The 27661-nt window shown below is 48.1% G+C and overlaps 1 protein-coding gene across 7 annotated transcripts; it reads right to left on the reverse strand.

Annotated features, from left to right (window-relative positions):
• Positions 1-156: 156 nt before the first annotated feature.
• Positions 157-27531, reverse strand: LOC119383168 (putative gamma-glutamylcyclotransferase CG2811). 7 transcript variants are annotated; one of them, XM_049412436.1, is made up of 3 exons: positions 27141-27531; positions 2580-2765; positions 157-564 (listed from the first exon to the last, which is right to left on the reverse strand). In XM_049412436.1, the coding sequence occupies exons 2-3, from the start codon at positions 2763-2765 to the stop codon at positions 163-165; spliced, it is 588 nt and encodes a 195-aa protein (XP_049268393.1). In that variant the 5' UTR covers positions 27141-27531; the 3' UTR covers positions 157-162. The 7 variants fall into 7 exon arrangements, with proteins under 7 accessions (XP_049268393.1, XP_049268392.1, XP_049268391.1 ...); XM_049412435.1 differs by lacking the exon at positions 2580-2765 and adding an exon at positions 22254-22439 and having other exon boundaries at positions 27141-27442; XM_049412434.1 differs by lacking the exon at positions 27141-27531 and adding an exon at positions 27004-27134.
• Between the last annotated feature and the right edge of the window lie 130 nt (positions 27532-27661).

The raw sequence follows: 27661 nt of genomic DNA on the forward strand, positions 1-27661 counted from the left end.
CAAAAAAGCATGTTTTGTGTCAGCTGCGATTCATCGTACATGCAAGATTTATAACAAAGGTGCTCCTCAGGCCGATGTTTAACAGTACACATCAGATGACATAGAAAGCCACCTCCAGACATGCTTTATGAAACGTCCCCCGAAAAACGTGTTTCTTTTTCTTTATTTTCTGTTGCTTGTTTTGCAAGCACTAATTCCTATACACGCGCTTAGCGCACTCGCGGCGATGCGTTGAAACCCGTTGTCCAGAAATCGTCGTGATTTTTCGTCGGCGTTAAACTCCGGCAATTCGATGCCCGGCTTTCGGGTGTAGTGTGGCACGGTTGGTAGCGACAGCAGTTCTCGCTCGAACTTGCGCACGAAGTAGACCCACGCTTTTCGCTTGTCGCCGGCCTCTGTCGATGACGGTCGCACTGTTGTACCTTCCACGTCCGTCGACGAATGCGGCTGCGACAGCATGACGACGTCTTCCTGCGACCTGACGTAGAAGTCGGGGTGCGACTCCAGCCAGTCGAGGACCTCCAACATTCGATCGTCCACTTGGTAAACCTCGCCGCACACCTCCTGCGTAGCGTAAAACGGAGAGGTAAAACGGAAACGCGCACAGCATCGCTCTGCAAATATCTATCTATCTATCTATCTATCTATCTATCTATCTATCTATCTATCTATCTATCTATCTATCTATCTATCTATCTATCTATCTATCTATCTATCTATCTATCTATCTATCTATCTATCTATCTATCTATCTTTATTACGGATGTCACTGCTACGGCGCGGAGACGAGAACACGCGGCGGATCGTTGCTTTTGTTTCGGCGACGTCTCAAAGGATAGGACAATTGCCGCATGCTCATATAGTGATCTCTTTCAAGAATATATCGTCAGAAGGTCTTGCATTTTGCATCAATTTTAAGTGCGGAGTACTTTAGAGGCCCTGGCTGTCGTCCTATGTCGTCGCTTGGCGTCACGCTCCAAGTACCAAAATAGCTCAAAAGAGAGCGCTACAAGTCAATGTCAAAATAGGCCAAAAAGATGGCGCTACAGGTCAAGCCAATACCAATTTAGGTCAAAAGAGGGCTCTACAGGTGAATTCAGTACCGAAATAGGTCAATACAAGGCGCTACAAGTAAACACCAAAATAGGATAAGAGAGGGCGCCACTGCATCACAAATCAATGTTTCTTTTCCCGCCATGGACGCCGAGCAGGCTGCACGTTTAGGGGTATTCAGACGGGGGAGAAATGCTTGGGGGAGACGAGGGGATTGCGGATCACGCGTGACTGCGACGTCACGGATTAGCGAGTATGCGTGACTCCCCCGCGCTTCCTCGGGGGAGACGGGGACCTTTTCCCCGAAAGGACAAACAATCCCCCGGCGAAATTTCGAGCTCTTGTTTGGCCACATTGTTGCACTTGCTCCTGCAGAGAGCGGCAGCGGGTGTACAGTCTGCAGCTTCATGTATAGTCTGCAGCTCGTCGTCAGCAGCTCGTCAAACGGGTGGTGCAAGCCACCAGAGTAGTCTAGTAACACTGGTCTCCCCCTCCGTTCGCCTCGTCTACAGTGTACTAGCCTCGTCCGTGTGAGTGGGGGACATTTGTGGAGACACAGCCGGTCTGGAGGCGCGCGCTCGCTGATGTCAGCTCACGCTGACTCGCTGACGTCAGCTCACGAGGAGAACTCTCCACCACGGCCGGTCTGGAGGCGCTCGCTCGCTCCTTGAGCGAGCGCGCGCCTCTAGAGCGGCCGTGGTGGAGAGTTCTCCTCGTGAGCTGACGTCACTAGACTCCGCCTTTATCTCCCGAGCATTTCTCCCCCGTCTGAATACCCCTTTTAGAATGCCAGTGCTTGCTTGCCCGTGAACGCCAGAGTCGCTAAACGGCTATATAGTTGGTCTATCGGAGCCAGCGAAGCCACAACGCCAGGGCCCAATGCAAATCTACGGAAGAGGAAGCGGAGCCGAAGCGCCACCGAATGCGACCTAACCAGCAACTTCGGAAGACTCAGACGCGAGCCTAGCGCCAAAAAAGACAGGCGAACCCGCAGCTCCGACTAAGACAAACACCGTCAACAGAGGCAGGCGAATCCCTAGCTCTGCTCCGCAGTTTGTACGGTTTCCACCGTGCGGAACTGGCGTGATTTTTTTTCTTGCGGCTCGCCTACATATACACATATACACATGAAAATGAAATCGAATTGCGGGAGAAAAAGCGAGAATTTTTAAAGTCAGGAACTGCAAAGAATCTCGTCTGCTATAGGGCATGTTAACATACTGACGAACACAGCGCCGTCCAAGGTAAAAATGATATTTAAATTTAAAAGGCATTCCGGCTCCCGCGTGGGACCCTTCTTCACAATTATGGCGAAAGGTGAAAGTTTACACACTTATAAGCTCATGAGCACTACCTGCAACAAGTGATACGACGACGTTATTAATGAGCTGTCGTTCATGCTGGCACCGTGAACAAGGTGCTCCTGCGGGAATCGAAGCGTTCTTTATTTGAAGATATTTTTTACATTGCTCGGCGCTGTGCTTTTTCTCCTCTGAGGGAGCGTTTTGGTTGTAGTCGACACTTACGTGGCCCAAGCCTTCACAAGGCAGCAGACACGGTATCTCGTAATTGGACACGAGAACCAGCGGCCACTTCTTGAGCGTCCTCGCCTGGCCAATCAACGTGGAGCGACCGTTGCCTGGGTTGGTCATGATCCTGTGGTTCGTCTCGCCAGTCTTGAGAGTTCCATAGACGAACACGTAATGCGACATCTGGATGAACCATGTTTCGGCGGGTCAGATAGGAAATAGAACGGATATTGAGTACAAAGTGCTATATACGCTGTGAAATAGTGCTGTTGTTGCCGTACAAGAAGTTCGCCACCAAAGAATTCAGTGATCACGAGCAGAAATATGAAAAATCCAGAGAAATCAGCAGAATGCGTCGCTTGAGTATTGCCGTTTCGCGACTTTACGAATATGCCGCCCTTCCAAGCGCGTTCTATGTCGTACAAGAGAGAGAAGTGTTTGTTTGCAGTAAAGCAGAGAGGTCGGCCGGGGTTATATATATAGATTGCTCTGGCGTGCTACTCTGCACCGGGGAAGTGTGTTGTTCAATGCAGCGTATAAATAACATGCCACGTCAACATCTTGCACAGAAGCGCTGAGCACAGTAGCCCTGCCTTGCTTTTCGTGCGCTTCAAGACACCGCTTTCAAGGCTGTGGTGGCAATGACTAGCGCCTTGCCTCAGTGCCATGACGCCGCTTGCATAATGTGTCGTGTGCTGCATGCACACACTGAGAGTGCGGTGCAGCTTTGCGTGGTCATCGTATATCTCTCCCCATTCTCTCTACCGCCTCGCCCTACTTCCTTACCAAGTGCTGGATCAACAACTTCTATACTCTCTTTCTAGACTCTAAGGCCGGAGCGCTGTCTGCATTCGAAGTGCAGACCTCACTAAGTGGAGGCGGCGGCAGCAGCGGGAATCCGGTTTCCCCCGTTCCCGGTGGTAACCGGTGGCCCGCTTCAGTGAGTCGCGTAGGGATAGAGAGGCTTGTAGGGAACAGCTCAGACGCGGATGGATACAACTCGAAACACGTGTAACTGGTCGTCATTAAGAAAGTCGCGGCATTTTTCTGAATAAAGAAATATAATGGGCGGAAGAAGCCTGCATTAATCCTATGGCAGTTATCTTTGAAAATTATATGAGCACTTAGCGAGAAACTTTGTACTTAAAGGCGGCTATATTTAAAGACGGAGGGCAAATAGTGCGGCAGCACACCGGTCCGTCAGTTTGTTGGATACGAAGCATCTTAGCGGAGTTCAATCCGGTGGTGGTGGTGTGCGGCGTGACCACCCTTACTGCGCATGCGCATCCTTCTCCCCCTCTTCTCTCCTACGCTTCTGCCCTCTCGCGCGCCTCATTCTTTCCTGCGCAACGCTGCAATGGCGCCAGCGCATGCGCGTCCCCTCCCCTCTCTCTCCTCTCCTACGCGCCTGTCGACCGCGTTCCCTGCTCGCCCTGTGAGAATTAACGGCCAGGCTAGAGAGAAGACACGACGCGCGTAGCGTTCCACGACGCACGCGAGGTCGGTAGCATGCCCAACAAACGCCAACGGAACGCGATCGTGCAAGGGCTTCGGCTTCGCATCACCTCATGGTTCCCTTTAGCGGGAGATGGTGTAATTTTTTCTTACTGCCACACGCGGTACGTCAGTTCAGTGTGCCGTTTTTTTTTTTCGAAATTATGAGAACGTCATGTATGCTGCAGCGTATATGGGGCATTGAATTCCCCACGAATCAAGTGCTGTGTCCTTCAGTGCAGTGGCAGTTACGACTTGAAGTGCATGGTGTTTTCCGATTTTCCACGACGCGGAGCTGCGCTGAAAATGATGACTGCGCGCGATTTCATGTGACAACTTCACTCCTTCACAGAAGAACTCCAGGGTGAGTTTTCCTGCAGAATATTTTACATATACTTCCGAGTGTGATTAGAAGTAAGACGGTCGCCCCTTCTAGAAATGCCAGTGACGAGGATGACGAATGGCATGACCTTGAAGGGAAGCTGTTCACGGCCTGGCTGCAACGTAGTTGTCACTGAGGAAACGCTGTCAAAGATGAAGGACATTATCCTGGTATTGGTCTATGTGGCCGTCTACGCCCCTGGAAGAAACTCCAGGGTGAGAAATGCAGAGAAGCACTGACAGTGAATAAAGAAATTTCAGTTTGTGTTGCAGAGAAGCACCGTGACCTCGTCAGAGCAATGGATCGAGGAAGTCTAGCCTGGTTTCAGAGCTGTTTGTAGTAAATGCTGTTGCACATAGTTATGCAGTCGTGGAGCAATCGCCAAAACAAGAAGTGCTTTAAAGTTCTTGAAACAGCGCCAATTACAGACCTCACCGTGGAGCTCCTAACCAACAATGAGTCGTCAGATTTTTATACCTGCGACGATGGACACGCTTGAGAGCTGGTTCTGAAGCACGTGTTACGGTGCAGCACGAATCCTCTCATACAATTCTTTAACCGCATGAAAAGGTTTTAGAAGCTTAATGGAAATCAAAGAAGGGAAGCTGGAAACGTTCAGCTAGAAACAGCAATTGAGGTACCTTTGGCTCCGCTGTAAATAAAGTTGTTCAGACAAAATGGCTTCAGTCTCCCGTTCTCGTTTATAATGCACGCTTGCAACCTGGTGTGAGATTTCCTCTGTTTTATTTATTACCTGCCCATAAGTTTGCCTATCACTGGCAAGCGCAACTCGAGAAGGCACATGTGTGGAGCCTACGTATTTTCGCACAAACAGTTAACCTTGCAGTTTTACTAAAGGTCGAACGGTAGCTTGTTCCTATGAATCTTTCTTTTTTTAAATGCGAATGCATTTCTTAGTCGGGCTATGTCAGGCATCCGGCGTTGTCCGCGGCGCCCTCTCCCATAGCAACAGCTCCGGCGCGCGCACTTATCCTCGCCCCTAGCAACCAGAGCATGTGGTGCGAGAGAGTGTAGGAGAGGGTAGGTGCAGTGATTCGCCGCTCCTTGTCTCGCCGTTCGCTCTCTCTCCTCCCTGCGCTCCACTCTCCCGTCCGCTCGCGCCTCACTCTCGACCGTTCGCTGGCTGGGCGCCTCTCAAGAACATCCGGAAATGTGTGCTCGAGACGCCGCTGTGAAACGCCAACGCCGAGCCAAGAACGCTGGCGCCCCACTCTCCCTCCGCTCGCGCCTCACTCTCGACCGTTCGCTGGCTGGGCGCCTCTCAGGGCGATGGCAGAAGTCGGTGAAAGCGAATGTCTGACGGCAACGGTACCCTCTCTCGGCGCAAGAAATGCAGTCGCATTTCCTCACGATTCCCTTCGGGGAGGTGGGGGCATTTTTTCTTTCGGACTTCCCTGAATGTTTTACACAAAGATAATTTTCTTCGAGGTGGGACTACGTGTTAGGACTCTTTTGTGGTCGATATAAGAATCAGTCGCAAATGTCTGCTATTTACCGGATATATAACCAATAACTGATGAGCAAAATTATGCGAAGTTTCTGGACATTTGATATATCTATTTCTGTTTACTACCGAGGTGAAATACAGGGCATAAGCTCAGCAAAACTCTGTTTAAGAGCTTGCTATTCCTCAGAGCAAACACACTTCTTTTACTTGTTCACAAGAGAAAAAGTATGCCAAAATATGCGAGGTTTATTTGACCATAAATATTTGCACGCAATTCCTTCATTCCTGAGAAGGAAATTCTTAGGCGCCAAACAGGAACACTGACGAAAGAAAAGACACAGACAAGGGCACAGCACTCGTTACTACGCTAGGAGCAACAGCCGCCGCCGCTTCGTGACGTCACGGCGGCAGCCTTCAGGCCTTGAAATCTCGTGGCGGAGGTCCACAAATTTTCGGGTGGGGGTGTCCGACGTCCTTTTATCTATGTTCGTGGTGTCTTTGTGTATGTGCGTGCATATATACACATTCTATATGTAAAAAGTTTCTGGAGAGGGGAACGTACAGCCCAACCAACCCTGTGGCTACGCCAGTGTTGGATACCAAGACACACTTATCCGTTGTTTACCATTACACGGCTTCTATACAGTGTGTCGGAACGGAACGAAAACCGAAAACGAAAAAAAAAAAACGATATTTTTGACTGGAACGAAAACGTAACCGAAATTTTATCTATTATTCCGTTCCGGAGTGAAACCGAATTTTTTTCAATCGTTTTTCGGTTCGCGAGAAAATTTCGCAATTCGGAAAAACTGAGCTCATGCAATGTGAGCATATCTCAGGGTATAGTATTAGCGCGTACCTCAGGCAGGAATTCCAAAGCTATGTTGAAATTGTGTGAAAGACGAAAACAGTGGCAACTACAGCTGCTTATATTAACGCAAGTGGACTTTTGCGCGCCTGTCAAGCAGGCCAAAGTGGAGAGGGCGCATTGTCGGCTCTCCATTCTTTTTTTTTTCTTAGAATCGAAAGTCATTGCGCCAGCGACGCGTTATGAACGAACGAGAAAGTACACGGAGCCGCTGGGCCGAGAGAACAGCAGCAGCAGCAGCAGCCGCGTCGGCTTCTACATTCCAAAGAGGTGGCTTTCCTGCTTAGCGTGGATGTCACGGCGGGCAAGATGGCGGACCTATGCGCAACTCTGCTACCTAAAGGTAGCATATACTGTAATTCTAGGATAGGATTTTAGACCGCGCCCTCTGCGTGGCAGTCGGTTACCACAGTGCCACGCTGGAGCTTGTAGCTCTTTCGCAAAAATACTCTATACAGGCGTCATGTCGGGCAAGGAATCGTGTTAACAAATGTAATCAGTCATCATACAATGCTACTTCCCACCAGTGTTGCGGAGTTGCTGCACCATAATTGGAATGACTCCGGAATTATTCCGCATTTTCGCGACCCCGGAATGGAGTGGGGACAACGCTTGGAGGAATGGAATGGGAATAGAATTAAGCGCCTTTGGCACGGCACGGAATGGAATGGGAATGGAAATACGTCTTTTTCCGAAAATAGAGCACGTTTTCGTCTACATGCTGTTTTTCAAACTTCACACATTAGTAAGTGAAGCCTCGAAATTAACAATAAAGCAGTATTTTTAAAATGGCTTGGCTGATTACAAGCACGGTACATTTATAGGCAACGCGCCTACTACAAACAGAGGCATAAGTTGGTGTACCAACAAGTGCATTATCCCAGCAGATACCGAAGCAAGAAACAAATTATCCCTGCGTGTTGGGTCCCATTGATACCCTCACACGAAATTGGCGAATACTCTATGCACAGCCGGATCTTTATCTCACGAGTAGTTTAGTACCTGACACACGTAAATAACCTTTGCGACAAGGAAGACACCTGCGCACAGTCGAACCCAGAAAGTTCTCACCCCATCCATGCTTCCGAGGCGCGCTTGACAAGCGTGAGTGCTGGCGAGCAGTGCGGCCCAGTGTTCCGTATTCTATGCAAAGGCACAAGGTGCCCGAGCGGTGCACTGTTCCAACTAATACCAGCAGATCTAGAGGGTTTTGTTCCCCATTAACCAATTCTTAGTTTTCTCGATATTCACGACCGCTCCAGACGCGTGGCAAAACTGCTTAGTCTTCTTGAATAGTACTTTTGTCAGCATAAAAATACGCTGTCTCGTCATTTTAGCCTTGAAGGGGTCATGAACCGCTTTTGCAAGTAATGATCTAATGACCTCAGTATCGGAATTTACAGCCTCCCGAATCGACTGCCGCAAAAATTTCTCGAATCTGTCAAGAATGAGCGGACTTACGGGGGTTTGGCGCACGCTCTCAGCGCTTTCTCTCTTTTCTCGTGCCGACGAGCGCACTGGAAGCTACACAGGGAGGGATGGCCCGGGGGAAAGAAGTTACGTCAGCGCGCGTCATGAAACGCGATCGCTCTCCCGCTGTGATTCGCGTGCGCGAGCGCGGCTACCGTGTACTGAGGAGTGCGGCGCCGGCAAGTGGCGGCACCCCGTGGCAAGAAGCGCATCTGAACGCCCCTCTCGATTTATGTCGGCTGTCGGCCAATGAGGATGCTATGTCTTTTGCGACGTGGAGATACAGATCGCGACGTCAACCGGCAGACGCCCCGCCCACCGACAAGAGTGAGAACCGGCCTCTGTTTGAAAAGAGGGCGCCTGAGAAAACAGCAACTTTGTGTTCCGCTTGTAGCCTTTACGCGGCGCGCACGACTGCAAGGACGTCCGCAGAACTTTTTGCAGGGGGGTGCAGCAGCAGGGGAAGGGGGGGGGGGGGGTTGGCTTGCATTCAACACAGGTAGCTTTTCTTTCACTGCTGTGACATCACCGGCAAGATTAGTCAGTAGTAGTGTGTAACGTGCAAAGTTGGCTGGCAATCCTGAAGGTCTGCATAGAAAATAATTATACAAAATTCCAAGGGGGGGCAGCCGCCCCCCCCCTTGCACCCCCCTCCGGACGCCCATGCACGACTGCAATATTTGGCTGAGCAGTTCATAGAGTTCATAGCCGTGTCAGCTTTCCGCAGGATGTGTTTTTTCAACAAGACCAAGAAGTGCTTCATGACCCCTTTAACACATTTAAGCTTAAACAATATTAAAACACCACAATTCGTTGAAACATATTTACCCTGCAAATACTATATGTAGCGGGAGAACTGCCCCCACGATAATTAGTAGGGTGGTTGTACTGCACGAGATATGTCACCAAGCTACTATCCCTCGAACTTGGTCGTGTGTTTTGTGTACTTTTGCGGTTCTTAATGCATCTGATGACATCAGCTTTATGGCGCGTTCATTCTTAACTCGATAAAACTATCAAGATGCCTTTACTACCTTGAGGAATTACAGGAATGAAATTGAACTACCCGGCCATTCCTACAGTGCGAATGGGCTAAGTTTTTAATTCCGAGGAATTGAAAGGAATGGAATTGCGGCAAGTTCTAATTCCCCGCAATGGAATTGGAATAGAATGGAGGCGCTCATTCCGCAACACTGCTTCCCACCCACTGCAACGTGTTCAGCCATAATTCTTCATCATCATCAGCCACATCACAACAAAGTGCACATAATGCCTTACAGATATAGTGGGTACCGCGATTCTCCGCAGAATGACGAAAAATTGCATAGTGGGAACTTCGCTACTTCAAAAAAATTGCAATGACTTATGACGTAGGGGGAACCTTGTATGTTTACTTGTATTAGGTGCCCCAAGAAACTCTACAACGGGCTCTACAAAGTCCGCTGTTCCAGCTTTCGCTGTGACTGTGCTGCGTGTTCCACGCAGGCCTGGCGATCTTTTTATCAGAACAGTGGTCTCGTTCATCATAGAGTACACTCAATGACGTGCTGCTTATGAGATCGTGCTCACTCCCTTGGCACAAAGCATTGAGCCCACTAAAAAAATTCGTATTTGTCTTTTGAGAAAATAAATATTACGACTTTGAAATTAATACTGGTTTGTGCTAGTTGGTAGGAATTCGTGATACAGTTACTTCCACTCCTCTGAAGAACGTGTTTTACTCTTGTCCCACTTTCTTAAGAGGAGGGAAAGTAACTACATCACAAATCCAATATTTTTTGTGATTACCTTAACTTAAATTTTTTGCACACAAAAGAAAAAAGACCGTTATGAACCGTTACGGAACATTTTTTTTTTTTGGTTCCGGAACAGAAACGAAACGGAACTTTTTGCGGTGGAACGAAACTAAAACCGAAACGAAAAACATTTCGTTCCGACACCCTACTTCTATATGCCTCTTTTACCTGTTTGTGCTCTTTATGAGAGACTTGCTGTTAACAGAAAAGATTATTACACTTCTACAGAAAATATGCTGTCTTTAATAGAATGCCCGTTGAGATGTAATTGAAATGCATGCGTGATTAGTAACAAATAGGCTGGAAGGAAACTCGCCGTAGGATGACTGCTTGCTGTTGGCCCCTCGAACAGTTGTAGCTCGCAAGTGGTAAATGTTCTTCGAAAGAACTTCTACCAGTCTACTTGGGATCTGGAATCGTTACGTCCACTCACACAGAGATGTCCGCCTTTAAAGCGGGGTACGTGTATACGTACGTGATGTGGACGCGACAAGCACCTGTTTTCGCTGACGACGTGGGAACCGCCTCCGGCTTCCAACTCGTACGCAGTGAGAGAGAGAGAGACAGCGAGGAGGATGGAAGAGAGGGGAGATATGTAGAGAGGAGGGGAGAGATATGAAAGAGGGCGGTGAAGGGGAGAGAGTGAAGAGTTATGAGACAGGGGAGAGATAGAGGACGGAGGGAGGGGAGAAACAGAGAGGGAGAAGGGAGGGAGAGAGGGGATAGATATGAGAAAGAAACATCTGTTACTCAGCTGGTACATGTTAATTACGAGCCCTAAGTTGTAGGCCGTCCGGCGCCAGCGGTAAAACTTCCTCCCTCATTTATTGTATCGCGCATCTACAAACATTCTCCATGATGGGAGCAATGCACCCATACGTTTTGCGGGCAGCCAACCTGTTATGAATAAACAATGTAATAGGAGCAGACCACGAGTTCTATTTCGATTCGAAGCCACATCTGCGACAAGCGTGACGAGACGCACATTCAACGCCCGATCGACGGTCGCGGTAAGGGTACTTTTTGTAATACTGTTGCGGTATTCTGGTGCGCTCGTAGTGTTTTTCTTCCGTGTGAGCGAGCCTCTTACGCGAAATTGTAGCGATTGCGCGATACCGTAGGTGCCAGGATTGCGCTTAACGAATATAATCAATTATGATGAAGTACGTTTCTTTCTTTACTGCTTCGTAATTAATCCATTAGTTTTAAAAGCAGTGTCTTTCTAGGCCGCTTTTACGCACTTTTCTGTAACGGATCATGATGAAGGGAGATGTCGGAATTGTGACCGAAAATGAACACAAAGAAAAGGCAAAAGGGGTAAACAATAAACAAAAAAATCAGAATTAATAAAAATAAATAAAAAAGAGAAATACGGGGCGGCGGGAAATAAATTGAAAATAATAAACAAACTTAATATTTGATTCATTCAAACTGATTCTAACGATTGAGTTGTTCGAAATTTTTTTTGCTTCCTAACGTTAATTGCAATCCACTTACCATTTTCTTCAGTACGTGCGACCAGATATTTCATTCACGAGAAGCTATAACAAGCTATGCATCTTGTAAGCACCTTCTTACTGGAAGCTATGCAGCATTGAACGCATGCATTTGGTGTGAACTGCATTTATGAGGCCCGAGGTCGCTCTACGTACGACCGGCCTTGCGAATTCATGCGGATGTTTGGACGGGTAAACGCGATGGCGCCAGCTTGCATTTTCTCCTTATCTTAACGCTCCTTCAGATACTGGGCAACCAAGTGAACCGGCGGCGTTGCCGTGAGCTGGACAGTCAAGGCCACTTAATCTTTTCATTGTTTCTACTGGGGAGCACCTTCGTCCGATTCCTGACGACTGTGCTTCGTAGAGCACACAAATGTGGGCATCACTACAACTTGAGCGATATACTGGGCTTGAAGGGGTAATACGTTGCAGAACACAGTCCTCACTTCATTCCAGTATGAACATTGAAAGCGTTACAAGTGTCTCTGCTGGTGCTCTGAGAAAGTAATGACTGGAACTTATCGACGAGAACTTTGAAGAACAGGTTAGGTTAGGTTAGGTTAACGAGGATAAATAAAGTTCGAAGGGCTGCGAGGCACGCGGTGAAGTAATCAGGCCAGCCTGTTGCACATATTCTTTGAGTGTTAAGAAAAGTCGGGAGAAAAGTAACGTAGAAGTAATCGAAACAAGGTAAGTTAAAATGTTTCGATGGCTTCGTCAAGGCACCAACTGCCTTGACGAAGCCATCGACCACCTGGGGTTTATGACGTGCACCTAAATCTAAGTACACGGGCCTCAACCATTTACGGCTCCATTGAAAATGCAGACGCCGCGGCCGGGATTCGATCCCGCGACCTTCGGGCCAGCGGTCGAGCGCCATAACCGTGCACTAGACCACCGTGGAATTTCCATGTGCGAAGATTTCTCATAGAAGTAATCTATTCGTTTTCAGTAATTCCTCACTTACTTTCACGGAAATGTAACTAGTCATTGTAATCGAAAGCATTTTTGAGAGACGTAATTAATTGTATCATTGTAGCGAATGCAATGAAGCTGTAGTGAATATAATTGACTTATTTTATTTATAATCGAATTCAGTAAAGTTGATAACTGGGCGAGTTGGTGACAGTTAATTTTTACTTGTGAAGCAGCGAACAGAACCAAATAGAGGCGTAATTTTTTGTGAACCACAATTCTGAATGTCCGTACATTTTTAGCGCATCAAAAGTAAAAATTCACTTTTTTGAAAGAAAAAAACAACATAGTTTTAAAAGGTGGGTAACATACCTTAGCAATGGGAATAAGAAATAAAAATGGCTTGAATAAGTTGCAGTGATACATAATTGCAATTGGTAAAACGGCAGGACGCAAGAGAAAAAAAAATCTTGGGGCTTCTAAGTGGCGTGCGCGAAATGGCGCGAGCAATATTACTGTGGCGCGCGCATGTGCTACTCGGTATGCAGCCTGCTACCGTCATAAGGCATACCAACCGTATTTTTCAAATGAGAAGAGGAAGTCTACCCTTTACTAGTGCAATCGCTGAGGGAAAGAGAAGAACGCTGCAAAGTGTTGCACGGGAAAATACGGCAGGTCCCACGCACTGTGGGAATCAATGTAATGCGAAGCAGCCGGCATAGAGCTGCGACATCGCCTTGTTTGTCTTTGAGGCAAGTGAAGTCATTCATGCCATGGCATCTAGTTCACTATATATCGCGTGTTTGCCATGTATGCCTTCATGTAAAATCCGGTATTTACCATGCTAATGAAACGTATGTTCTGGGATATACAATGCATGAGTTGTTACTTATGTTAATCACGCACTGGTGTCATGCCATACCAGTTTTAGTATATATCCAGTTAACAAAACGGCCGGAAGCGAATCATGACAGTTTCATGTAAATCATAGCGTACATGACATGCATGTCATGATTCGCATGTTAGGACCTGTCATTTATGTTCGTCATGCAGTCCCGTCGCGCAATACCAGTTTTGGTGTATACCAAGCCAACGAACCGGCCGCGAGCGCACCATCAGCGTGGCATACAAATTATGTCATACAAGGCATAATGTCATGATTTTCATGCCACCACCTGCCATTAATGTTCATCATACAGTCGCATCCAGCTATACCAATGTTGGTGTATGTCAAGCCAGCGAAACGGCCGCGAGCAGCTCATGATCGTGGCATGTAAATCATACCCTACACGCATAGGCGTGCCCAGGGGGGGGGGGGGGCAAGGGGGCGAGAAGGGGGGGCGCAAAGTCAGCCCTATACATTGTAGGGGGGGGGGGCGAGAAGAGGGGCGCAAAGACAGCCGCATAGATTGACATAATAGGGAGGGGGGCGCTGCGACGAACCTTCGCCTCCCCTGAAGGGGAACTCCTGCGCACGCTTATGCCTACACGACATGCATATCATGATTGTCAAGTTACCACGTGCCATTTGTGTTCATCATACAGTTGCGCCGCGCAATGCGAATCTTGGTGCATATCAAGTGAGCGAAACGGCAGCGGTCGGACGATGAGCGTGGCATGTAAATCATGTCGTACCATGCGTGTCGTGATTTGCGTGTCATGGGTTTCATGTTTCCACCTGTCATTTACGTTCATCATACACTCGCGTCGCGCACTGCTAATTTTGGTTTATATAAAGCCCGCTAAACGGCCGCGAGTGCGCCATGAGCATGGCATGTAAATCATGTCGTACATGACATGCATGTCATGATTTTCATGTTACGGCCTCTTATTTATGGTCGTCATACAGTCGCGTCGTGCAATACCAATTTTGGTGCATATCAAGTGAGCGAAACGGCAGCGATCGGACAATGAGCATGGCATGTATATCATGTCGTACGTGCCTTGCATGTCGTGATCTTCAAGTTACCACCTGTCATTTATTTTAGGGGCGAAGCTCCTTAAGGCGGCACCCGTTCGTCCCTCGTAGTCGTCGTAGTAGTCGTAGTGCGTAACCAGTCTTACGGTTTGACCTCCAAGGTGGTGCCGGAGGGAGATTTTTCCTGTGCGTTGTTGAACAAAAAAAACTCGCAGAGTGCGCGTTAACTAAAAGCCGAATTCTTCTGTCTCTCATTCCCCATTAGCAGCCATTGGCATGTTCCAGTAGGAAACGTTAGTAGAAGTAGAAGTGTAAGTGTTAGCTAAAAGCCGAATTCTTCTGTCTCTCATTCCCATTAGCAGCCATTGTTTACCTCCAAGGTAGTGCCTGGTGAGATTTCTCCTGTGCGTGATTAAACAATAAAAAATTTTGTTCAAAACGCCGTTGATTGATGAAATAAACCAACGAAAGACGCCAGATGTTTTGTAAAAGCAAAACGAAAGAACGCCAGATGTTTCTAAAGCAAAACGAAAAGACGCCAGCTGCTTAACGAAAGACGCCAGATGTTTTATAAAGCAATGGTTTTCTAAACAATGAAAATTCACAGCGTACATGTAAAATTAAAGTGAGCTGCAAGTCGTCATAACTCATCGAACCTTTAGTATAAACGCGCCCGATCTCACGTCGGTGATGATGTACTGGGCAGAATTCACGGAAGATTCACGGTTTACCGATGAACCTCCGCAGCTTCGCCCACTCATCATCATTCACTCCGTGGATATGCTGTGATTTTTTCCATACAGTCGCGTCACGCAATACCAGTTTTGGTGTATGTCAAGCGAGCGAAATGGCCGCGAGGGCACCATGAGCGTGGCATGTAAATCATGTCGTACATGACATGCTTGTCATGATTTTCACGGTTAGCACCTGCCATTTACTTTTGCCATACAGTCACGCTATGCAATACCAATTTTGGTGTATATATATATGAAGCGTGCGAAACGGCAGTGATCGGACAATGAGCGTGACATGTAAATCATGTCGTACATGACTTGCATATCATGATTTTCCCGTTACCTTCTTTGATTTACGTTCTTCACACAGTCTCGTCGCGCAATACCAATTTTGGTGTATATCAGGCGAGCGAAATGGCCGCGAGGGCACCATGAGCATGGCATGTAAATCATGTCGTACATGACATGCATGTCATGATTTTCATGTTACCGTGTGTCAGTTTTGTTCGTCATACAGAAATGTCTCATCATACCAGTTTTGGTATGTATCCATTCATTTAAACGGCAACAAAGCAAACCTGTCGGCATATCTAGAAGTATTTCAAGAAACCAGCGCAGCCTGTCAAGTTAACAAAATAATACAGTGGGTTCAGCCGCGAGCACCTCAAGGCCATGTAATGTAAATCATGCTGTACATGACATGCGTGTCATGAGTCACACAGTTTAGGACCTGTCACTTACGTTCTTCATACACTCTTCTCACGCTATACCAATTTTGGTATATATCAAATTAACGAAACGGCCGCAAGAGCCCCAAGACCACAGCATACAAATCATGCTGTTCATGACATGCATATCTTGATTTTCATGTTATGTCCTGTCATTTATGTTCCTAATACGGTCGCGTTATGTCATACCAATTTTGGTATACACCCCATTAAAGAAACGACCAGCAGAGCACAAAGTCGTAGGCGGCTAGATAGATAGATAGATAGATAGATAGATAGATAGATAGATAGATAGATAGATAGATAGATAGATAGATAGATAGATAGATAGATAGATAGATAGATAGATAGATAGATAGATACGCTCAAAGTCGCAGAAGTTCGCTAAGAAATGCTGCGCATTAAAAAAAAGTAGCGCGGACGTAAGCAGAGCTTCGCTGTACGTCGTCGGCTCAACGCCACGCGCTCTTGTGTACAGCGCCCCTTGCGGCATCGGTTCAACTTGGGGACCGGTTTCCGCGGCCGCTTTTCACACCTCCCCATTCTAGCCGCCCTATCGTTACCGCTCTGATCATCATGTCCGAGGATGCCGATATATTTGCCAGTATCGCCGCTATCGGTGGCATGAAAAAGATGTGCTGCACTTAATTCCGATAGCATTTATATGGACACTCTCGGCTGGTTTTTGCCGTGGGCGTGGCCGTCATGTCCTGTGTATGTATATGTATAAGGGTGTTTCAAGAAATGTGTCCAGCATTTTTTAAAAATCACAGAAAGGAGGTATCTGCTTGCTACCTGCGGCGTTACCTTTACTGTGGGAGAGGGCATTTTGAGATGCGTACAAACATTAATTACAGCAGTAACTATAGAAATTAAGAAAATTAACTTTTTAACCAGTGGAACTAAGTGGTCGAGTCAAATGGGCGAATGGAAGCCCTTCCTGAGAATAGCCCATAGTCGCTTTGAAATTTCTGAAAGGCGGCCACTGGTAATCACCGCGGAGCGATGAAATCTGGCTAATTTTGCTGGCGATACCGAAACCTACGCACCAAAAAGCGCGTCTGCCATTCACTGTGGAAACGCCCTCCGTGACGACACTGTTTCCCTCGCACAGGGAGAGGGGAGGAGGATAAGCGAGCGCCGTTATCATCCGTTGATCTAGATACTTCGTTTCGTGGCAACGCTTATCCTCCTTCCTTCCCCCCCCCCCTCCCCGTGCGAGGGAAACAGTGTCGTCACTGAGGGCGTTTCCGCAGTGAATGGCAGACGCGCTTTTTGGTGCGTAGGTTTCGGTATCGCCAGCAAAATGAGCCAGATTTCATCGCTCCGCGGTGATTACCAGTGGCCGCCTTTCAAAAATTTCAATGCGGCTATGGGCTATTCTCAGGAAGGGCTTCCACTCGCCCATTTGACTCGACCACTTATTTCCACTGGTTAAAAAGTTAATTTTCTTAATTTCTGCAATTACTGCCGTAATTAATGTTTGTACGCATCTCAAAATGCCCTCTCCCACAGTAAAGGTAGCGCCGCAGGTAGCACGCAGATACCTCCTTTCTGTGATTTAAAAAATGCTGGACACATTTCTTGAAACACCCTGTATACATATATATAAAAGCCACAAAGAAAATTAATTCAGAAGAATACTTTCCGACGCGCAGAATCGAACGGGCGACCTCTCGCTCCGCAGCGCGCGGCGTTAGACGGCTAGGTCACTAAGAGTACCGCCTTTCAGCATGCTAACGCCGAGCTATTTATATACACCATTTACTTCAGCCTGATTTCTTGCTCACCAGCGAGATGGCGCGAAGTGCGCGGGGCGCGCCCCGCTCGTAGCGATGCGTGCGCGCCTGCGTGCACTTCGCCTACAGGGCGTGGTCGCCTGCTTGCGCGCTCATCTCGTGAAGGGAGGGGGGGGGGGCTGTATGTCTTGCGCTTTCACCGCGATGTCCGCGCTGAAGTTACAGAGTGTACGAAGGTCACTTCGCTCGCTGCAGCGGCCGCGTTTGCGAAACGAGCGCGCTGTTCAAACAGAAATAAGTGAGAACTGCGACAGTTGTTAGTTCGCGCTTGTCCTGTGTATACCTGTGCGTTCGTTTCGTGCGTCATTTATGTTTGAGCAGCGCGCTTTAAGTGTCGAGGTGTGACACTTGGTAGTCCGCGCTCGTCCTGTGTGTGCTTTTCGTGCGTCCTTCGTGCTTGAGTGACGCGCTGGAAATTTCGAGCTGCTTTCCATTCTTCGCGTTACATTCCAATTTGTTGCTATCGCATTCATTGCTTCACCGTTGCGGCTAAACTGTGACTTTTTTTTAATCCAGAACAATTCCTAATTAAATAATGCGGTGCTTCCAGTGGGGCACTTACCCAAAGCAGCGCCGGCTTCCAAACCACTCGCGAGATCGGGAACCACGGTGCGAAGACATTACTTGCGATGCGATCGAAGATAAACAGCGACACTGCAGGCCGTCTCACCCAACCGGCTTGCTTCGCTTCCACCTTTGCTCTTCATATTGAGGGTGTCGAGAAAACTGATTGCGTATGTTGACGCCCGACATAAAAGGACAATCTCAATCGTGTTGCCAAAATTTGAGAACTCTAAGCGTGCTTGCGCTCGATCGCGGACGGAAGCGGCGTCGTCTGCCCAGCGCACCGCTGTGCTTTTCGCTCTCGAAGGAATAGTTTAATTGACCGTTGTCTTGTGAATCAAGCAAAAAACAAAACAAACACACACACTCACAAAAAAAAAAACCAAGGGCATTCGCCTATTGTCTCCCAGGTTACCCACCTTGGTAGCACAGCACGTAAGGTGTCGCGATGCATGTTGACGCGGTTTCGATTCGCGGCCACGGTGGCCGAATTTCAATGGGGGAGAAATGCAAAAGAATACCTGTGTGCTTAGATTTAGGAGCACATTAAAGAACTCCAGGTGGTCGAAATTAATCCGGAACTCCACCCTACCGCATGTCTTGTAATAATATTGTGGTTTTGGCACGTAAACTCCGAGCAATTCAGTTACGTATGTAGTCAGCCGATTTGAAATGCGCAATGCAAACCATTATTTTCTGTGTGACAAGCTTCTAAATGCGCACGTGGATAGCCCATTATACCCTTTTATTTCGTTTGTCCAAAGTAAAACTAAGCACGTTTACGGCGTCTTTCACGGTATACGGTTTGAGCATTGTGGCACGTAGCAGGCGATTTTTCTAGTGCTATTCGCCCATTATTGAAGGGCAAATGTTCCACGATGTCGCACCTACAAAATCCATCGTAATTCCCTGGCCACAAGCACAAGTAGCGGGACACAACGACGACGAAGTACAGCCCGCACGTTGTCGCCAGCATAACTGTGCGCACAGGGAGGTCGGGGGGGGGGGGGGGCAAAATCTTCCCCGTACATTGATCCTTCTAGTCACTTAAGAGGGGGGGGGGGGGCGCAAAATCTGCCCCATACATTGACTTAGTAGGGTGTGGGGGGGCGCTGCGATGAACCTTTGCCCCCCCCCCTGATGGGGAACCCTGCGCACGCCTATGGTCGCCAGGCAAGTTTTCGTTCGATCACCGGATCCCGGCTTTCTCCCGTTGCCGCGTGGCGGCGCCACCGTGGCTGAAAGTTGCTGCATGACACTTCGTTGCCATAAAAGTGACGTATGCACTGTAACGTGAGTGTCACGTTACGTTGGCAGTGAGCTACCCTTTACGCGCCAGTTAGTCGCGAGTCTCGCGATGTAGAGGCTGTTTCATACTTAGGGGAAATCTCGGAGCGCCTGGCATCGCGATGCGACTAGCGCTGCAATCGCGCGTGCGCAGACGAAGTTGTACATACGCGCACGCGCGAGCTGCTGACGACGCGTAGTTGCAGCGCTGGCCGCATCACGATGCCACGCGCTCCGAGATTTACCCTAAGTGTGAAACAGCCTGTACCTGCTAATCCCACGATATACACACAGCTACTCACATTACACAAAGATGTCGATCTAACTCGTTAGAGGCAAAAACCAGTCAAAAAGACGCCGGACAAGGGGAAGAAGTGACGCACACAAGTCTTCCTGAACGAGACCCTCGCTATGAACGAAGGAAAAAAAGGGAACTTAAAGGATCGTTTTTTCTTTGATAGACACAACCTTAATGAGAACCAACAGACAGTCAAGCCAAGGAAAGTATAAGGAACGTTATCTGTAGTAATTATGATATAAATGCGAAGAAATTAAAGTGGGCGAAAAGACAACTTGCCGCCGGCAAGGGCCGAACCTGCAATATTTAGATAACGCGTCCGATTCTCTATGTTATATAACAGCAACGCCACAGAAATATTTCCCACCAAGTTTCTAACAACACAGTGTTGAATTGAGCAGCGCAGGACCCGTTTGCTCATCTTTAAAACAAAAAAAGGAAAGAAAACTGGAAAACATGTTTTGTGTCAGCTGTGATTCATCGTGTATACAAGATTTATAACAAAGGTGCTCCTCAGGCCGATGTTTAACAGTACACATCAGATGACACGTACAGAAGTCTACCTCCAGACATGCTTTATGAAACGTCCCCCGAAAAAGTGTTTCTTTTTCTTTATTTTCTGTTTCTTGTTTTGCAAGCGCTAATTCCTATACACGCGCTTAGTGCACTCGCGGCGATGCATTGAAACCCCTTGTCCAGAAATAGTCGTGCTTTTTCGTCGGCGTTAAGCTCCGGCCATTCGATGCCCGGCTTTCGGGTGTAGAGTGGCACGGTTGGTAGCGACAGCAGTTCTCGCTCGAACTTGCGCACGAAGTAGACCCAGGCTTTTCGCTTGTCGCCGGCCTCTGTCGATAGTCGCGGTGTTGTCCCTTCCACGTCCGTCGACGAATTCGGCTGCGACAGCATGACGACGTCTTCCTGCGACCTGACGTAGAAGTCGGGGTGCGACTCCAGCCGGTCGAGGACCTCCAACATTCGGTCGTCCACTTGGTAAACCTCGCCGCACACCTCCTGCGTCGTGTAAAACGGAGAGGTGAAACGGAAACGCGGACAGCATCGCTCTGCAAATATCTATCTATCTATCTATCTATCTATCTATCTATCTATCTATCTATCTATCTATCTATCTATCTATCTATCTATCTATCTATCTATCTATCTATCTATCTATCTATCTATCTATCTATCTATCTATCTATCTATCTATCTATCTATCTATCTAATTTTTATTGCGGATGTCACTACTACGGCGCAGAGACGAGAACACGTGGGGGTTCGTTGCTTTTGTTCGGGCGACCTCTCAAAGGATGAGATAATTGCGGCAAGCTGATATTGTGATGGCTTTTAAGAATGTCGTCAGAAGACCTTGCATTTTTCATTAATATTAAGTGAGGAGTACTTAACAGAGGCAGTCGAATCCTTAGCTATGCTCCGCTATTTGTACGGTTTTCGTCATGCGGAGCTGGCATGATTTTTCAGATGCGAAGTATCTTATGGCGGAGCTCAATCCGGTGGTGGTGGTGGTGTGCGGCGTGACCACCCTTACTGCGCATGCGCATACCCTCTCCCTTCCCCTCTCCACTTTCCCTCTCCACTCTCCCTCTCCCCATCCCCTCCCCACTCCCACTCTCCCCTCTCCCCTCTCCTCTGCCCCTCTCCCCACCCCATCTCCACTTCCCCTCTCCCCTCCCCCTTTCCACTCTTTCTCTGAAACGCGGTCTAGACATGCCGAAATCGTCTCCTGCGCAACGCCGCGATGAGCACCAGCGCATGCGCGTCCCCTCCCACTCTCTCCTCTCCTACGCTGCCCCCTCTCGCAAGCCTGTCGACCGCGTCCCCGCTCGCCCTGTGAGAATTAACGGCCAGGCTAGAGGGAAGACAAGACGCGCGTAGCGTTCCTCTTCGCGTTTCACGACGCGAGGTCGGTAGCATGCCCAACGAACGCCAACGGAACGCGATCGTGCAAGTGCTCCGGCTTCGCATCGCCTCATGGTCCCCTTTAGCGGGAAATGGTATTATTTTTTCTCTCGCGGCTCACCTACATATCCATATGAAAATGAAATCGAATTGCAGGAGAAAAAGCGAGCATTTTAAAAGTCAGGAACTGCAAAGAATCTCGTCTGCTATAGGGCATGTTAACATACTGACGAACACAGCGCCGTCCGAGGTAAAAATATTATATTACAATTTAAAAGGCATTCCGGCTCCCGCGTGGGACCCTTCTTCACAATTATGGCGAAAGGTGAAAGTTTACACACTTATAAGCTCATGAGCACTACCTGCAACAAGTGATACGACAACGTTATTAATGAGCTGCCGTTCATGCTGGCACCGTGAACAAGGTGCTCCTGCGGGAATCGAAGCATTCTTTAATTGAAGATATTTTTTACATTGCTCGGCGCTGTGCTTTTTCTTCTCTGACGGAGCGTTTTGGTTGTAGTCGACACTTACGTGGCCCAAGCCTTCACAAGGCAGCAGACACGGTATCTCGTACTTGGACACGAGAACCAGCGGCCACTTCTTGAGCGTCCTCGCCTGGCCAATCAACGTGGATCGACCGTTGCCTGGGTTGGTCATGATCCTGTGGTTCGTCTCGCCAGTCTTGAGAGTTCCATAGACGAACACGTAATGCGACATCTGGATGAACCATGTTTCGGCGGGTCAGATAGGAAATAGAACGGATATTGAGTACAAAGTGCTATATACGCTGTGAAATAGTGCTGTTGTTGCCGTACAAGAAGTTCGCAACCAAAGAATTCAGTGATCACGAGCAGAAATATGAGAAATCCAGAGAAATCAGCAGAATGCGTCGCTTGAGTATTGCCGTTTCGCGACTTTACGAATACGCCGCTCTTCCAAGCGCGTTCTATGTCGTACTGACTCGTACAAGAGAGAGAGAGAGAGAGAGAGAGAGAGAGAGAGAGAAGTGTTTGTTTGCAGTAAAGCAGAGAGGTCGGCCGGGGTTATATAGATTGCTCTGGCGTGCTACTCTGCACTGGGGAAGTGTGTTGTTCAATGCAGCGCATAAATAACATGCCACGTCAGCAGCTTGTACAGAAGTATGCTGCAGAAGAACGTGTTGGGCGAGTTGGTGCTTGCTAAGAGCTAAGAGCCTGCTATCCGCCTTCTCCCCCGTGGTAGTGGGTGAAACATGAGCGTATAGATATTTTTCTGGTGTAACTTTCCTGCCTGGGCGTCCGACCATGGTCCGACACGCACAGTCAGTTAGGAACCTCAAAGGTGCGCTAACGAGAAATATGAAGTTGAGGTGGTATGAGCAGGGTCATTGGAGAATGTGTGCAGGTTGGGTGTGAAAAGATAAGTTATTAGTGGAGATAAGGCCATACGCGAAGATCGAATATCTCTTACTCAATTTTTCTCGCCCCAGACTCAGTGCTGAAGCGATGTCGTCACGAATGTGATGGCTCTCAGCGAATAAGAAAGCTCCATCACACGTTACCACGCGTGCAATTGGCCGCTGCTTGGCCGTGGTGCAGTGAAGCCGCGGCTTTCATGATTGCCGCGATAGATGTGGTTGCAGACTTAGAAGCTCGCAGCGAAGATCCCAACATGGAAGCAAGATTGAATTTCAGTGAGCCTGCAATGATCCCCCGCGCTCTCGCGGCGGCGGCGGCAGCTCTTTCGGCGTGCGAAGCCTGGCTACAACCGACGGAAAGCGAAGCGTCGTTTTCGTCGACGGCATGCGAGGCGTCCGATTGCCAAATACTGCATGTTCTCAGGTATTTAATTTTTCGTTTTTATTCATAGCGTGTTCCTTTTGGATAACTCGAGCAGAGGCGCCATGCCGTGAAGAGAACCGCGGCAGAGCAGGGCCATGCAGGGCCACTCAATCCGCCCGTGGAATGCGGCACGCATCCTAAGAGCAGGAGGGAGGCTACCAGTGAGGAGAAATGTACCATGAGATCAAACCCATCGAAGCCCCATAGTTCTCTGCGGGACAACACGTGTGAAATCCGACGCAGAACCGCTGCAGGGCTCGCTCGTATAAACTACGTCATCACAAGGGTCAGACTACACCTGGCTGCTGTTATTGCCACCAAGCTCACCGGCAGAAGCAAACTAACAAAACGAAACGCATGAGAAGGATATCAACACAGAGTTTCATACAATAACCTAGAGAGGAAACTGGCGCTGCGATCGTTAAACCACCATGAAAATGATGGGAAGTACAGGCTTCGGATTGGATTTCATTAGCTAGCGAACTGTTTTCGGATCTTTTTCTACAGTTCCAGTTTCGTTCTTTGCGAAGCGTGGGCAGTGGGGTGCGTTGCAAAGCACTCAATCAGTGCCTTTGTTGCTCAAAGAGGCTGAAGACCGCTAGGTTTCTTGGTTTTGGTTTGCTGCCACGCTGCAGCTTTACAGGTTGTATTTGACAGTTTTAGTAAAGCGCGGTGCACTCACCGCTGCGCATAGATGTAGCGTCCCATGCCAGTGCAGGAAATTGCATGGAGTTCACGTTTTGTGATAAGCGCTACTTGTGAAAACTCTCAAATCGACTGCAAAGCGACGGCGACGCTAAGTAGACGCACCGTCACGCTCCTCTGACTCGACTTCACAACAAAACGAGAGATGCGTCGGGGGCAGGCCATTTGGATAGACGCATCTTGCATCGCAGCAGATGATACGTTCAGTGTTCCTCACTCAATACGGTACTGTTATTTCCATAAATAGAAAATGCGTACTTTCGAGGGAAAGACAAATGCGTTTGTTTTAAGTGTTGTAAAGAAAATAATTAATTATATTGTGATGCCAAATCTGGAACATAATTGCAGAGCAATGCATACCCTGGTGGTTGAATTTGACCAGGTTTCAGTTCCAACTCACGGTCACGCAAACTTTTTGCAATAAGGTTTACGTACAAAAGAATGAAGCAAGTTTTAATTGGAAATAACTTCATATCGCTTTGTTCTACACTCGGCAAACTAGCGTCGCGAATCTCAAAACCGAATCCATCCGAAGCAAATCCGAAGCCTGTACTTCCCATCATTCCCATGGTACTAGTTCACTGTACCCATGGAGTTTGAAGCGCCGCTCAAGGAGCCCGCGTAAACACTAGCGCCAGATTCCATTCTAGGTATTATTGTAAGAAACTCTATGGATATCAAGATGAATAGCTCTCGGCAAATCACGGCCGGACTGTGTTTGTGCTCACTATATACGAGAAACGTGTAAGGGCGTTAGTACATGCTTGTATATATCCTTCAGTTTTTCGCAATTTTCTCGCTTGTTAAAGCTCAGTTCACAGTAATAATGACACGAATGTGATCGTAATAGGATAATTTGCCTTGAAGTTTTACTTCCTGTATCTCTTTGGTGCTATTGTGCACGAGGCCCACCACTGGGGAGACACGGGCGCTGCGGTCGACATGCTACGACATCACAATCACGTGATGTCACCTTGCTTCACGGAACCTTGCTCTAAAGACGGGAAGCCGGCTGCCCGAGCGCATTTCTTTCTTTGAGTTCCCCCCGTCAGTCAGCCTCGTTTCACAACCAGTTCATGTTCACTGGCATCTAGAAACAACAAGAGCTTGGAAAGCGTAACCAATGTTTTCGGTGATGCTGTGTGACACAGTTAATGCACCGCGCATGCAAAAAGAGCAGGGTCTAATTTCACATTTACGGTTTTACTTCAAGGATAACGAACAGCAAGACGCATGGCTGATAAAGATAGCTTAGAAGGGACAATGAGCCGAAGTCCGCGCACGTGTTTGCAGCAAGCACTTCCGACAGGGCGCCTTTGTCTGCAGACTAGGAACGCAAATGTTAATTCGGTGAGAGACGGTGAGTTCACACGTGACACCTCCCTCTTCACGTGAAGACGGCCACACCACGAAGTCTTCTCAAAAATTACTTCGGGGACGTCATTCCTCATAGTCAACCCCATCCTGCGCACGCTGATCGGGGAAGATGTCGTCGGGAAGGTACCGATACACAGAGAAAAATGAGGAGGGGTGACGCAATTTGATGGCAGAAAGCAGTTTGTGAACAAGTTTCTGATTTAAACAGACAAGAAAGAAACCTTGCAGGAAAGCCAATACTTAGATTTTTTTTTTTCATTTCATCCCGACGTCTGCCCATGAAAGCTCGCCGTTAGCTTGGAGGCTGACATGTCTGATGAGTTGGTAAAGAGCTGCTCGATCGCAACCCTTAACCCTTTCAGCCCTGGATTTTTTATTTTGGCCGGAGACATTTTTTGTGCGTGTTTTCCTATTAGTTCGGACCTCAGAAGACCAAAAACGAAAAATTGACCCAGTGGTGCAAGTATTTATGGATTAATTAGCATTGAATCAAATTAGGTCATTAAGGCTCAGTGGTTGTGAAATTGGGAAAATCGCTTTTTATTTCTGCTACTCACTAGAGCACATAAAATGTGAACCACGTCTCATTTTTCAGTGTGATACTCCTTGAAACAGCTTCTGTACGACGTCCCAAAAACAGCGCTTAGCCGCCTCACCTGACCCGCCTCGGCGTCACCCATGACTTCCGTCAAGCTTTTTCTTCTTTGTTGCTCCCAGCTCCGCAAATATGTCGCAACTTTTATGTCAATCACAGTGGGGATTATTGAACAAGTAGTTCCCAAGAATGAGCAGTTTTGGTTTCATTTCCGAGGTGCTAGGGGAACTTTTGTGCGGTGTCGTCAATTGACGACGCCAGCAACAAGACCGTGGGCAGCGCTTTCTCTTTCCGATTTTCACTACGGTTATTACGTGCGACAAAACCAAGGTGGTTTGGGCCGAACCAGAAGAAAACGAACATTTCAAGCGATAAGTTCCGTGGTGAGGCTAGAAGGAGGTTTGGGAGGTTCAAGCTCTCACCGCCCCGCTATGATTACATTTTGTATATGTATACGTATATGCACACACATACAAAAACATTCCAGATCACACATAAAGGGAAGATCACACATAAAGGTTAAGCCACTGTGTACAGCCCAACCCACCCTGTGGCTACACCAATGCTGGATACGAGGACAGAGTTATCCGTTGTTTAACACTACTCGCCTTCTGTATACCACTTTTACCTGTCTGTGTTCTGTATGAGAGACGGACGGTTTACAAAAAAAAAAAAGATTATAACAGTTATATGGAAAATATGTTACCTTCTGTAGCATGCCCGTTGAGATGCAATTGAAATACACGCGTGATTGCAGTAACGAATAGGTTGAAAGAGCACTCACCGTAGCGTGACTGCTTGCTGTTGGCCCCTCGAACTATATATTGTGGCTCGCAAGTGCTAAATGTTCTTCGAAAGAACTTCCAACAGTCTCCTTGGGATCTGAAATCGTGCAATTCACTCGGATACGTGTATACGTACGTGATGTGGACGCGACAGGCCCCTGACTTCTCTGACGACGTGCGAACCGCCTCCGGCTTTCAGCTCGTACTAGTCTGACAGCTTGTTTCACCGCTGGTGGGTTTAACGCACTCCATTGTTATCACGCAGTGAGACAGAGAGGAGGATCGAAGAGAGGGGAGAAATGGAGAGAGGAGGGGAGAGATATGAAAGAGGGGGATAAAGGGGAGAGATATAGAGGGAGGCAGGGAGAGAGTGAAGAGTTATGAGACAGGGGAGAGATAGAGGACGGAGGGAGGGGAGAAACAGAGAGGGAGAAGGGAGGGAGAGAGGGGAGAGATATGAGAAAGAAACATCTCTTACTCAGCTGGTAAAGGTTAATCACGGACCCTAAGTCGCAGGCCATCCGGCGCCAGCGGTAAAACTTCCTCCCTCATTTATTGTGTCGCCCATCTACAAACATCCTCCATGATGGGAGCAATGCGCCCATACGTTTTGCGGGCAGCCAACCTGTTATGAATAAACAATGTAATAAGAGCAGA

The sequence above is a fragment of the Rhipicephalus sanguineus genome, chromosome 2, assembly GCF_013339695.2.
Source record: "Rhipicephalus sanguineus isolate Rsan-2018 chromosome 2, BIME_Rsan_1.4, whole genome shotgun sequence".
Taxonomy (NCBI): Eukaryota; Metazoa; Arthropoda; class Arachnida; order Ixodida; family Ixodidae; genus Rhipicephalus; species Rhipicephalus sanguineus.

Coding starts and splice junctions, on each gene's coding strand:
- LOC119383168 (XM_049412431.1), bottom strand. Junction 565..22,253: donor CTTGTGAAGGCTTGGGCCAC/GTAAGTGTCGAC, acceptor TACGCTACGCAG/GAGGTGTGCGGCGAGGTTTA.